This window comes from Mesoplodon densirostris, chromosome 16 (genome assembly GCF_025265405.1).
Source record: "Mesoplodon densirostris isolate mMesDen1 chromosome 16, mMesDen1 primary haplotype, whole genome shotgun sequence".
Classification (NCBI taxonomy): Eukaryota; Metazoa; Chordata; class Mammalia; order Artiodactyla; family Ziphiidae; genus Mesoplodon; species Mesoplodon densirostris.
This window is the reverse complement of record NC_082676.1, coordinates 86,529,377-86,542,712: the sequence shown is the minus strand read 5'-3', so window position 1 is coordinate 86,542,712 and position 13,336 is coordinate 86,529,377. Positions and strand designations below refer to the sequence as shown.

General features: G+C 43.3%; 1 protein-coding gene across 1 annotated transcript in view; it reads right to left on the bottom strand.

Annotated features, from left to right (window-relative positions):
* GNA12 (G protein subunit alpha 12) overlaps positions 1-4,276 on the bottom strand; it is a 107,661-nt gene extending 103,385 nt beyond the window's left edge. The window contains exon 1 of the mRNA XM_060119869.1: positions 3,887-4,276. Within this exon, the coding sequence (XP_059975852.1) occupies positions 3,887-4,198 (312 nt within the window). The 5' untranslated portion in view covers positions 4,199-4,276. The remainder of the gene's footprint in view (positions 1-3,886) is intronic.
* Between the last annotated feature and the right edge of the window lie 9,060 nt (positions 4,277-13,336).

The following is a 13,336-nucleotide window of genomic DNA, read 5'->3' as shown; positions in this document are numbered from 1 at the left end:
CAGACATAAGAAACCTTATTCTAAAATTTACAATGGAAAGGCACAGACCCTAGAATAGCTAAAACAATCTTGAAAAATAAATATGAAGTGGGAGAAATCACTTTGATATTAAGCCTACTATATAGCAATAGCAATCAACATCGTGGGATATTGGCAGAAGAGGAGATAGATCGGTGGAATAGAATGGAAAACCCAGAAATAGATCCACACAAATATGCCCACTTGATTTTTGACAAAGATGCAAAAGCAATTCAAAGGAGGAGGGATAGTCTTTTCAACAGATAATCCTGGAACAACTGGACAACCACAGAGGAAAAAACAAGAAAATCTCCACCTAAACCTCACACCTTATACAAAAATTAACCCAAAATGGATCAGGGGCTTAAAAGGAAAATGTACACCTATAAAATTTTTTTTTAAATAGGAGAACATCTTTGGGATCTAGGGTTAGGTAAAGAGTTTTTAGACTTGACACCAAAAGCATGATCCATAAAGGGAAAAACTGATAAATTGGACCTCATCAAAATTAAAAACTTTTGCTCTGTGAAAGACCCTGTTAAAAAGGATGAAAAGACAAGCTACAGGTTGGGAGAAAATATTTGCAAAACACGTATTTCACAAAGGAGTGGTACCTAGAATATATAAAGAACATTCAAAACTCAACAATAAAGAAACAAGGAACCTAATTACAAAATGGCTAAAAAGTATGAAGAGACATTTCATCAAAGAGAATATACAGACGGCAAATGAGCACAGGAAAGTATCATTAGCCATAGGGAAATGCAAATTAAAATGGCAGTAACATAGCACTTACGCACCTATCCGAAATGGCTGAAATAAAAAACAGTGACAACACCAAATGCTAGCAAGGATGCAGAGAAACTGGATCGCTCACTCATACACTGCTGGTGGGAATGTAAAATAGTACAGCCACTTCAGAAACAGTTTGGCAGTTTCTTATAAAACTAAACATGCAACTGCCACACAGCTGAGCAACTGCACTCTTGGGCATTTATCCCAGATACATGAAAATTTATGTACTTACAAAAAACATGTACACAAATGTTCACAGAAGATTTATTCATAATAGGCAGAAACTGGAAACAACCCAGATGTCCTTCAACAGGCGAATGGTTAAATGGTGTACGGTGGTAAATCCTTACCATGGATACTACTGAGCAATTAAAAGGCAGGAACTATTGATTGTGAACACACACAGTAACTGGGGTGTATCTCTAGGGAATCACGCTGCATGATAAAAGCCAATTCCAAAAGGTCACATCTTGCAAGACTCCATTTATATCATATTCATGAAATGACGAAATTATAGAATTGGAAAATAGATCAGTCACTGCCAGGTCGGGGGAGGGCGAAGGGTGGCAGTGGCTATAAAAGGCAACGTGAGGAATACTTGCTGTGATGGGAACGTTCTGTGTCTTCACTTTCTCAACGTTGGTATCTTGGTTGTGATATTGTACTAGTTTTACAAGATCTCACCATTGTGGGGAACTGGTTAAAGGGTACATAGGAGCTCTCTATTATTTATTAAAACTGCATGGGACTCTACAATTCTCTCAGCATTAAAAGTTTAATTTAAAAAAAAGATCAGGTTTGGTTCCCAGCTGTGTCACCTACGAATTAGGTAACTGACCCTTACGCTGCGACAATACCATTTGAAGCGTTAGGAAAATTAAAGGCCATATATGAAAAGGCCTGGCACATAGCTAGTGCTTTAAAAGTAGCCTGTTAACACGAACCCTATTTGTAGACACAAATATTATTCTGAAGAGTTATTATTCAAGTACCTGCTACTAGAGCCACTACAACGCAATTTATTTAAAAAGTCTCTTCCCAAAGTGATCTGTCCAAATGAGGGGAGAGGTAATTATTGGTTTTACATTGAAAGATGAATTGCTAACTACTCATTGAAACGGTCAAAACAGACAAAGTGAGCTTAATATGGAATTACAATTATTAAAAAAGAAAAAAAGTTGACAAGGAAAATAGGATACCGATTAACAAATCTTGTTTCTTGCTGGTAAGGAAGTTAGTAAAAGTTAGTGTCTATATGTATTGGGAAAAGCTAAGACTGAGTTTTCTAAAAATGCACTTAATACACTGATTTAGATTTAAGATTCTGTTTCTAAGTATTTTCTCTGCCTCCCGAGTTGAAAGAAACTGCGAGTCAATCAGCCAAATCTTATAACCTGCTTGGTTAAGAGGTCCAGAAAAGCCGCAAAAATAAAATCCAGCTCTGTGACAGAGAAAGACAATCAAACGAACTTTACCCCAGAAGATGAGGGGAATTTTAAACACACAGTTAATCCCTTGGATCATACTGGGCACCTAGCCTTTAAAGTTTATGAAGTATTGGGCCAGAGCTCTGACTCACAGAGAGGCTTTTGAAAGAGGTGAAAAGGAAACGGGTGTTTTATCATTCAAATTATTCTCTTCCCGGCAGGATCCTAAAAGAGCTATTTCTATCAAAACGAAATGTTTTACTAACGAATACATCAAGTGAGAATACTGGTGTGAGATTCCTGATGCAGGCCTGAAGTCTGGAGCCCGGGGTTCCAGGTCCCAGCGGGGAGCCCCCTTCATCACCAAGGCCCAGAGCTTCCTCATGGGTGAAGTGAAAGACATGTGCCCATGGGTTGGTTCTACAGCCCTTTGCTAAATTTAGAGTTCCTCAGGCACCACAAAATCTCGTCTCCAGAGAGGATTCTGGTATGACAAGCTTCCCTCTACCTCTGTTTTGAGACAACTTTCCTCATACCTGTAATTTGGTTTCCCCAAAATGGGCCATGGAAAGGGCAAGTGAAGGGGAAAGGAAAGGGTACAGGTAAGAAACTATAAGAAAGAAAGAAAAAAAAAAAAAAAAGGAAATGACCCTATTCTAGGTACAGGAGAGGCTCGATTTTCCCCTCATCAGGTTGCTCCAGAATTCCTTTCTTTGGGGCCCTCTACTACAGGTTCACACAGTACACAGAAACTAGAAACCAAACTTGGTCAGCTCTACGCTTTTTTTTTTTTTCTACAAACAAGTAGCAAATGATAAAAACGGAGCAAGGAACAGAAGGAGCACCTGGGGATTAAACACCACCTGAGAGAGATGTTAAAAATTGCAATGCAAAGATTTAATTTATATCCTAACGCAAACAAAACAGTTATGTGACAATGGAGGATATCTGAACCGGGCTGGGTACTTTACCATGATAAGGAGTTATTAAATTTTCAGGGTTCATAAGGCAACATTTAAAAAAACATAACCACCGCACGCTTATCTGTGAGCTCTGTAAACAAACACTTTCCAGTGAATCTATACAGTGTCTGGGGTTTGCTTCAAAATCACAGGGGCACAGGTACAGGTGAAACAAGACGGGCGCTGAATCCATCACTGCTGAAGTTGTGGAGAGGGGCCTGGGTACTTCCTGTTCCTTCTATTTTCTCTACTCTGTATATGTTGGAATTTTTCCTAATAACCAGTTTAAAAGGAGAGACGTGCGGCCGGTTTCCTCTCCAGTCTACACCGCTCTTCTGAACCTACTGGGAGGGCAGGGCAAGGACGGCACCCTGAATCCAGGAGGGGCCCTCCCCACTGCTAAAACCCCCGCGCCTCCAAAGCCCCAGAAGGCGTCCGGCTTCCCCGCTTCCTCAGTCCCCAAATCCCCGAGAAGAGCAGGGGCGAAGGCCACCAGGCCGACGGGGAGACAGGGTGCGCATCCTTGGCCGGCTCCCCCAAAGCTGGGGGCACGGGGCCGCTGCGGCCAGACCAGGGGCAGACAAAGGCGTGGGCCGCGGTGCCGGCCGGGCGCAGGAGTCCGCGGGGCCGCACCTGTGCGCACCTGGGCGCAGGTGTGCGGGCGGGGACGCGGGGAGAGCGCACCTTAAGGATGTTGTCGAAGATGGTGTCGCGGAACTCGAGCAGCGCCTTCTGGTCGAACTCGCGGCCGTGGATGATGCGCATCTGCTTGAGGAAGGTGGACTTGCCGCTCTCGCCCGCGCCCAGCAGCAGAATCTTGACGAGGCGCCGCACGGCGCGCCGCTCGCGGGCCAGCCCCGCGTCGATGTCCCGGCTGCGCCGCCGCGCCTCGCGCTCCGCGTCGCGGGCCCCGCCGCCGCCCGCTCTGCGCTCGCGGGCCCCGCCGGCCTCGGCCGGCAGCAGGCAGCGGCTGAGGGTCCGCACCACGCCGGACATGGCCGCTCAGGCCATGGACCCCGCGGCGGGCGAGGCGGCAGCCGGCCGCTACCTCAGGCCGCGTCCGCCGCCGCCGCCGCCCCGAGGCCCGCTCTTGCCCGCCGCTCGGCCCGGCGGAGGGGCGGGGCGACGCAGCCCGAGGCCCGGGGATTGGGCCGGCTGCCGTCCGTCCGGACGGTCGCGCCCTCCGATTGGGCCATGCTACGCCGAAAGGCGGGCATCTCTCCGGCCCTGGGGGCGGGGTCGGCGCCGAAAGAGGAGGGACCTTTGGGGTGGGGGCGCTTCTCATTGGGCGCCCGGGACGAGGTTCTTTCTTTCAGAATGAAAGGGAGGCGGAGTCTTCGAGGAGGCGGAGCGGCAGTCCGTCATAACCAATTATAACTGTTCTGGGGTCACGTCAATCGCGAAGAACGGGCTTAGGATTGGGGGTGTCGAGAAACGGGGCGGGACCAGAAGTGCCAGGTGTACAGAAAGTCTCTCTGGGTTCCCAGATTGGGGTAACCTGTGAGACCCAGGGGCTCGCGGAGTGGACTCGGCGTTGCCCGAAAGCTGGGAAATGTCGATAAGAGGTCCAGCTGCTCGTCTTAGGTTTAGAGAGAAAGCTGTTCTTTCCAGAAACACTGGAGGGGGATGGGCCAAACATTGCAAACAGATGCATCCTTTAAGGGTGGCGTGGGCCTCTGGGCGGCTTTTCTCACAGCTGGCTGATCATCAAAATCACCAGGAGCCCCTCCCCACCCCCAAACCCACCCCGCCAAAGGCTCCTGTAGCACGGATCTGAGATGGAGTCTCCTGTCGACCCGTTACTAGTTACATAACCTTCTAGGCAGCTACCCCCACCTCCCCCCATTTTTAGCTTAAATTTCTTCCTCTATAAAATAGGGGCCATAATAGCAACTACCTCAGATGGTTGTGAAGATGTAAACTGAGAACATGAACTTGTAAAACACTTAGCACCATGCCTAGACCCAAGCAAGTTCTTGATAAGTGTTAGCAGATCTTATTACTAATTCTTACCTATCCCAGATCTACTGGGAGTCAGAACCTCCAGGAAGGAGCTCAGGTATCTCTTAATCTCCAGGAGATTGGTGGGCTTTGGGAGCCATGGTCTGTTAAAAGATAAACTAAGACATATTTTAAAAGCTTAAGAGTTTATTTGAGCAAAAATCAATTCTAATAGGGTGGTGTCAACGCAGTTGGGAGCACTTTGCAGCAGGGAGCCAGGGGAAACTGATAGAGAGAGAAAGTGCAAAGCAAAGATAGGAAATTATTTGATTGGCTACAGCTTAAAGGCTAGTTAGCTGTTTGTGATTGGTTGTCTTTAGCTTATGGTATCCAATTTGGGGATTTGACAAGGTCTCTGAACACATCTTTCACATTTGTTAAGAGGATGAGGTGCTTGAAATCAACAAGCTTATCTGCATTGTCTTTTGGTTTGTCTTTTGGTTTGGTTTCGTAACCTTGAAGCATTCACAGGCTTAAATTTTGGTCTGCTCCTGTAGGCTGCCAGGGCATTAGGGACACCTCCTTGTTTAATTAAGTAGGTCCTAAAGATCATCCTGTCCAAACCCTCCCTCTCACCAGGTGGATAAAATAAAGACTAGTCTACAAATGACTAACATGCCGTCCCACACAAAGGCGGACAAGAACCCCCTCTGCCTCTAACTAGAGACGGTATGCACAGTGGAAAAAAGAATTCACGGAGGTGATGCCATTCAGTTCTACAAATAAGTGTTGCATAATCGTGAAAACACCAGGCACTGGGGACTTCTGGAGAAGAATCTGAAGATGAAGAAGATGCAGCCTTTGCATCAAGAAATGTTCAGATTTTGGTAAGGGAGCCAGGCTGCTCTAGTTACCAGGCAAAGCACAGACTAAAGGAGTACCTAGTTTCTGCCATAGAACCGCGGTATTCAAGGATTTGACTCAGAAATATAAACTCTCTCAGGACCTTGAATGCCCATGGTGTGTGGCATTTGTCAATTACTGAGGTGTGAATTTGTACCACTTATGAATCAACACATTATCTAGTACTTTCTCATCTTTCAAAATGATGAAAAATAAAGTCTTGTTTCTTTGTGAAAATGGCCTTCCGCAGAAAGCCAAACACTAGTGTATGACAGAAGTGCAGAGGAAGTGGAGAGGCCTAAGAAAGCAATGTTTCTTACACACACACAAAAAGGAATTTTGAACAAATAAAGAGAGGAATGTGGAATTCAGCAGTAGACTAGAGTTAGTCTGTCATTCAGTTAAAAGAAATTAAGAAAAGGTGATTCAGAAAACACTTGGAGCAACTGCTCCAGACATTTACAAGTAACTTTGTATCTTTAAAAACAGCTATGCCTTGTTTCTGCAATCATTATATAGTATCCAGTTTGGAGATTTGACTAGATCTCTGGACATCTCTTTCACATTTGTCAAAGGGCTACAGTGCTTGAAATCAAGAAGCTTAAATGTGTACTCAGAAATAATCTCAATTATTTGTATGGCACGTTATAGTTTTTAAGCTGCTTCCACGTACACGATCTCTTTGACCTCTTCCACACTGCTGGGAGGGAGGCAAGGCAGAGATTATTGTAATAGAAGAATCTAGGTCCCAAGAAGCTAATGTCACTTGTCAGGGGAAGTATGGTTATTAAATTGCAGAAGCTGGACTAGAAATCTGACCCAGTGTATTCTCCATGCAGGGTATGGAAATAGTGAAGGCATGAGAACTTTGAAGCTTGCCTCCATCCCCTATTAGCTGTGTGACCTTGAATAAGTCACTTAACCTCTCTGAGACTTAATTTCCTTATCTGTAAAATCAGGATAAAAATAGGGCTGTGAAATAAGTGTTAAATAAGTTAACACATGTAATGGCCTAGCACATCATGGGCATTCAGTAATTTCTAACATTTTTATTATCATCATCATGGAGCTTTGGGAATCAGGAACTGCAAATTCAGAATCATAATAATGGCGTGATGATGAAGATTCATAAGGACTGTACACTGTATGATATTAAAAATCAAAATCTGGGAAAAGCTCAGGTTAAATAAATTAACGTACAGCCATATAAATGCAATAACATATGGTTCCTAAAAAGAATAAGCAAGACCAAAATTTGTAAACAGATGGCCACTGTGTGTTTAAAAATTGGCAGAGGGGGTGGGAAGGGTGGCCTGAAAGTTCCTGCCAGCTTGTATTCAACTCCACCTCCTGAGCTAAGGGGCAGCCAGAAGGGAGTGTCCGATGGCAGGGCCTGGAGCATATATGTGGAACAGAGAGCTCTTCCAGAATCTCTAGAAAAGGGAACAGCCACCAACTCTCTCACCCTCCAGCTAGGTGGGAGTGAGGGGATCAGAACTCAGAAGCCTAGGATAAGGCCCAAGATTCTGGGGTTCCTAAAAGGAAAAGGGTCCCCTTGGGCCCCATTGTAGTCTCCTGCGAGCTTATAGGGCTACTCTGGCCTGGGGAGGATGTGGGAGAGCCGCATGGGCGAGGGGCCTGGGAGCTTGTCAACACACTGCAGCTACTGACAACTGGGAGCTTCCTCTCAGTGCTCGTCAGGGTAGCAACAGCTGGCTTGTTACCTCGGCTTTCATCACTGCAAAAGAGACCCTAAAAGCTTTCGCTGAAGGCCAAAGAGCTCTGAGCAAGAAAAAGAAAATTTAAATAGGCCTAAGGGGACCCAGGTGCCAGAGAGAAGAAGACAAAACAGAACATCTCAACTTGTGGTAAATAAATGAAAATGTACATCCCCATCACCATCACCGTCATCATCACCGTCATCATCACCGTCATCATCACCGTCACCATCTCCATTGTCGTCACCATCATCATCATTACCACTGTCATCACTATCACTGTCACCATCATCACCCCACCTTAGGAGAATTGTTCATGGCATAAAAAGACATTATACAACAACAACAAACGATTTTTTTCCCCATAGAAGATAGAATGGTAAGCATTGAGAAGGGTTGAGAACAAAATGAGAGAACTGGAAGATAAAGTGAAGGAAATATCTCAAAACGCAGAGGAAAAGTATAAAGAGATGGAAATCTTGAGAGGAAGGATCAGAGACTTACATGTGAATTGTGAGAGTTCCAGCAGCGGGGGAAGAGAAGGAGGAGAGAAATAATAAATAGACTTCCTTTTCTGGCAGTGTGGTAGACCAAAACACCACAACCCTCCTCCAGCAACAATGAAAAATGCTGTATAAACTATTACAACTTTTTAAAAGAGTCACCAAGCTGAGTAAGGAAGTCTCAGAGGGCAAAATCAAAGTAGAAGCAGAAATTCAGAGTTAAACTGGTTAGTGGTGGTCTCCAGCTGCCCTGAGGACATCTGCTGAACCCTTGTAAACCTGACCTTCTATTTTCCTGGCCGCAGGTGAGGGACAGGAGATAAAACCTAGAGATCATTGAAGGTAGTGAGTCTGATAGGAGATGACTGCCTAAACCCAGGACCACAAAGGACTATACATTCAGTGAAAGGGTAAACTAGTAAAATCAGCTGTATGGATATCAATCACTTATCAAGAGACTGAATGGCAAGGAGAGTAAGTTTACATTTAAAAACAAAATCACTGGGACTTCCCCGGTGGCACAGTGGATGGAACTCTGAGCTCTCAATGCAGGCTCCTGGGTTCGTTCCCTGCTCAGGGAGTTGGATCCCACAAGCATGCCACAACTAGGATATCGCATGCCACAACTGGGGAGCCTGTGAGCTGCAACTAAGGAGCCCATATGCTGCAACTAAGACCCAGCGCAACCAAATAAATAAAAATAAATAAATATTTAAAAAATAAAAATAAATCACTAAACACACAAGAAAATAATGCATCATGAGTAAAAGTCCGCCCAAACTACATTCAGCAGAATTGCACCCACAAGGGTTTGAGATGCTGGAACTATCAAACACAGGTCATAGAATAAATATATTTAATATTTCTAAAGAAGAAAAAGAGGGTATTGAAAGTATAAGAGAATATTAAAAATGTCTGGGCAGATGTGAAAAAGAACCAAATAATACATCTAAAAATAAAAAATATAATAACTGTAATAGGTACTTAGTAGGTAAGTTGCAGATTAAGACACAGATGAAGAGAATAAACTGGATTATAGATCTGAAAAAATAACCTTGAATCCAACACAGATAAAGATATGGAGGATAAGAAAGAAACAGGAAAGACAGAGGAAAAATATTGAACATGTATCTAACCAGAGTCCCAGAAGGGGACAGAGAGAAGGAGGAAGAGGAAATATTTGAAGTGATAATGTCTGAGAGTTTTAAATTGACAAATGGCATGAAATGCTTAGCTTGATAAAAAAAAATCCAGGCCAAGATATACCATCATGAAATTCAAGGACATCAAAGACAAAGAGAAGATCTTAAAAGCATCCAGAGAGAAAATAATAACAGCTATTTGTGTGGTTTTTCTGTCTGCTCTGCTTTGCTTTGCAGGATCTTAGTTCCCCGACCAGGGATTGAAACTGGGCCCTTAGCAGTGAAAGCGCTGAGTCGCTGGACCACCAGGGAATACAGGGAATCCCCAATGGCTACTATTTATATAATAGTTACTAGGCGCCAGACACCATTCTAAGCACTTTGCAGGTACTGACTCATGTAATCTTCAACGGAACAGCATAAACGGAGAGTTGATACCTCATCGACAAAAGTAGAAGCCAGATGACAAATAATATCTTAAAAACATTGTGAGGCTTCCCTGTTGGTCCAGTAGTTAAGACACCATGCTTCCACTGCAGGGGGCGTGGGTTCAATCCCTGGTCGGGGAAGTAAGATCTCTCATGCCTTGCGGCACAGACAAAAAAAAAAAGAAAAAAAAAATTGAGAAAAAAATAACCATTAACCTAGAATTATAAACCCAGTAAAATATCTTTCAAGAAAGTGGAGACAATGAGAGCATTTCAAACAAATAAAAATAGAAGATTATTTAATACTAATAATGTATGTTATGGGCTGAATTGTGTCTCCTTCCCAAAATACATATGTTGAAGTCCTAATCCCCAGTACCCCAGCAAGTGGCTGTATTTGGAGATAGCATCTTAAAGAGTGATTAAGTTACAGTGAGGTCACTGGGTGGGCCTTGACCCAATACGGCAGATGTGCTTTACAGAGGCGGACCATGTGAAGACACAGGGAGAAGATGGCCATTTACAAGCCAAGGAGAATGGCCTCAGAAGAAACCAACCCTGCCAACACCTTGATTTCAGACTTCTAGCCTCCAGAATTTTGAGCAAATAAATTTCTGTTGTTAAGCCCCCTAGTCTGTGGTACTTTATTATGGCAGCCCTGGTGATCTAATGCAATGTGCTTCAGGAAGAAGGAAAAATAATCGCCAAAGGAAGGTGTGCCACACAAAAGGGAATGCTGGCTGTTTTGCGAACATATAGGTAATCCTCATTAGAGAATGTATTAAACAACAATAATAATTCTAACTTGCAGAGTGAAGAAAAAAATAGAACTAAAGTACTGGACACTAAAGGTGTATATGTAGGGAGGGGACAGTCATAATTAAAGTGTTCTAAGGTCTTTGAACTGTTTGAGAGGAGAATAAATATTTTGATTAATGTAAACATTGTCAAGTTAAATATCCATGTTAAAATTTTTAGGGTAAACACAACAAGTAGAGAAATAGAGTGTATAAATTCCACACTAGTGGAGGGGAAAAATGGAATGGGAAAACAAAAATCAATCAATACAAAAGAATGTGAAAAATGAAGAAAAAAGTAACATAAGAATAAACACAGGACAAATAGGGAAAAATAAGAAAGTGGAAATAAATCCAAATATATGACTCATCAGAATAAACGTACATAGACTAAAATAGTTAAAAGACAATATTGTCAGACTGGATAAAATAAAAACAAGGTCCAGCTATGTGCTTGTAAATGACATACCTAACAACCCAGAAAAGAGCAAAGTAAAAGAATGGAGAGATTTACCAGGCAAATACCAACAAAAAGAAGTCTGACATATTTACATACATAGGAAACAAAATAGATTTTAAGTCCAAAAGCATTACTAGTGATAAAGAGTCACTTTGTACAATAAAAGGTTTAATTCACTGGTAAGATGTATTGCTAACAATTCTAAACTTGTATGCCCTTAATAACATAGCCTCCAATATATAAGGGAAAAAATTGACCAAAAGTCAAGGAGAAACTGAGGAATCCACCATCATTGCTGGGATGTGGGTGTGGGTTAAATATGCCTCTTTTAGTAATTAATAGTTGAAGTAGTTGAAAAATACAATTGTAGTAGTCTATTGTGTTATGAACCACTAAACCACTAAACCTAAATGAACCACTTCTCCTGGTTCTTCTTCCACTTGAATCTGGATCAGACCTGGGGCTCATTTTGACAAATATCAGTAGAATGTGGCAGAGGTGACATTCCACCAGTTCCAGGCTTAAGCCTTAAGAAAGCCTGATGGCTTCTGTTTTTGCACTTTTGGAGTCCTGAGCTGCCATTTAAGAAGTCCAGCTACTCTGCTGGAGAGACCACGGGAAAAGGTAAAGGCCATGAGACTACTTGGAAAGACCCTCTGCCACCCCAGTGTCCCAGCTGAGCCAAGCCCTCAGCTGATCTGCAACTGAATACGGCCACTGGAAGGACAAGTAGAACTGCCCATCTGAGCCCTGCCCAGTTTGCAGAATCACAATCAAAGAAAATGGGTTAATCCTCTAAGTTGTGGAGTGGCTTGCTATGTACCATTAGATCACTGAAGCAACAATTAACAAGTTTGACCTAAAAAAAAGTATATATACATATAGCTCTCGATAGGTCTCTTTATCTATCTATCTATCTATCCATCCGCCCAGTAAGTAGAGAATGTTATACTCAAATACAAGGAAAATTTTCAAAAATTGAGTGCATAATTGGCCATAAAACAAGTTTCAGCACATTTTAAAAGCTTGGTGTCATATATGCTCTGATCATAGTGCAATGAAATTTGATATCACTAACATAAATACATCTTCTAAAAACTCCAAAGTTATAGAAATGGAATATACCTTCTAAATGAACTTGGCCCAGTGTGTTCAATTTGTTGGTTACTGCATCACAGTAAAAAAAGTTTCTGGGGCTGTTTGTTACTGCCTCATAACCTAACACATCCTTACTGATACAACTTGCACGTGGCAATGTAGTCTAATAGTTAAGAGCATGGACAGCAGGGCCCATGGGCCCGCATTCGAATCTCCATGCTCTACTAGTTGTGTGACCTTGAGAAGATTTCTCAGTCTCACTGTGCATCACTTTTCCTTATCTGTCAAGTGGGAATAATAATGGTACTACAAGAGTGCAAGGTTGAAGTCATTGTTGATTGAATAACATGTGTAAAGTCCTAAGAATGACTGGCACCAAGTAAGATCTCACTAAATGTTAATCATTGTTACTATCTCCATATCATATACAATAAAACGGACACTGAGCAATGTAAAGTCTCTTGCCCCAAATCATGTACTGAGGAAGTGGCAAAACCAGCATTTGAATGCCAGTCTCCTGGCCTCACCTGGAGCCCCATATGCTCCCTTTACGGCATCACGGTTCTCCCCAGGCACAGCCCCGCCACGTGACTAAGAAGAGGGTCTCTACTGCTTCCTCCTCCTGCCTCCCCACAGGCCCATCCGCTCTGAAGAGTCTGGGAGCCCTGGCTCACATTCTGGGAAAGACTGCTCTTGCCTCAGGGCCTTCGCTCCTGGTATTTCTTTCCCACCCTCAGTTCTCTCCCAGACTTTCCTCCTTTAGAGCTGAGCTCACACAGTACTTTCTCAGGAGGCCTTTTCTGACCTGAGATTTCCCCACCACACCCACCCAACCAGGCCCAGTTCCCATTATGTTTCCTCCTAGTGTCCCATACTTTTCATTTCCTAGCATTTATCACATTTAAAATTATTTCTGCGATTACATGTTGAATGTCTGTCTCCGCAACTACGTCCATGAGGCAGGGTCTGTGTCTCTCAGTGTAGAGCTGGAGGCCCTGCACTTGCACATAGTAGAAACTCAAATCACTGTTTGTTGGGTAGATGAGTGGAAGGAAGGAAAGAAGGAAGGGAGGAAGGAAAGATGGGAGGATAGATGGATGGGTGAGTTGATGGCTGGTTGGATGGTTGGATGAGTGGATGGTTG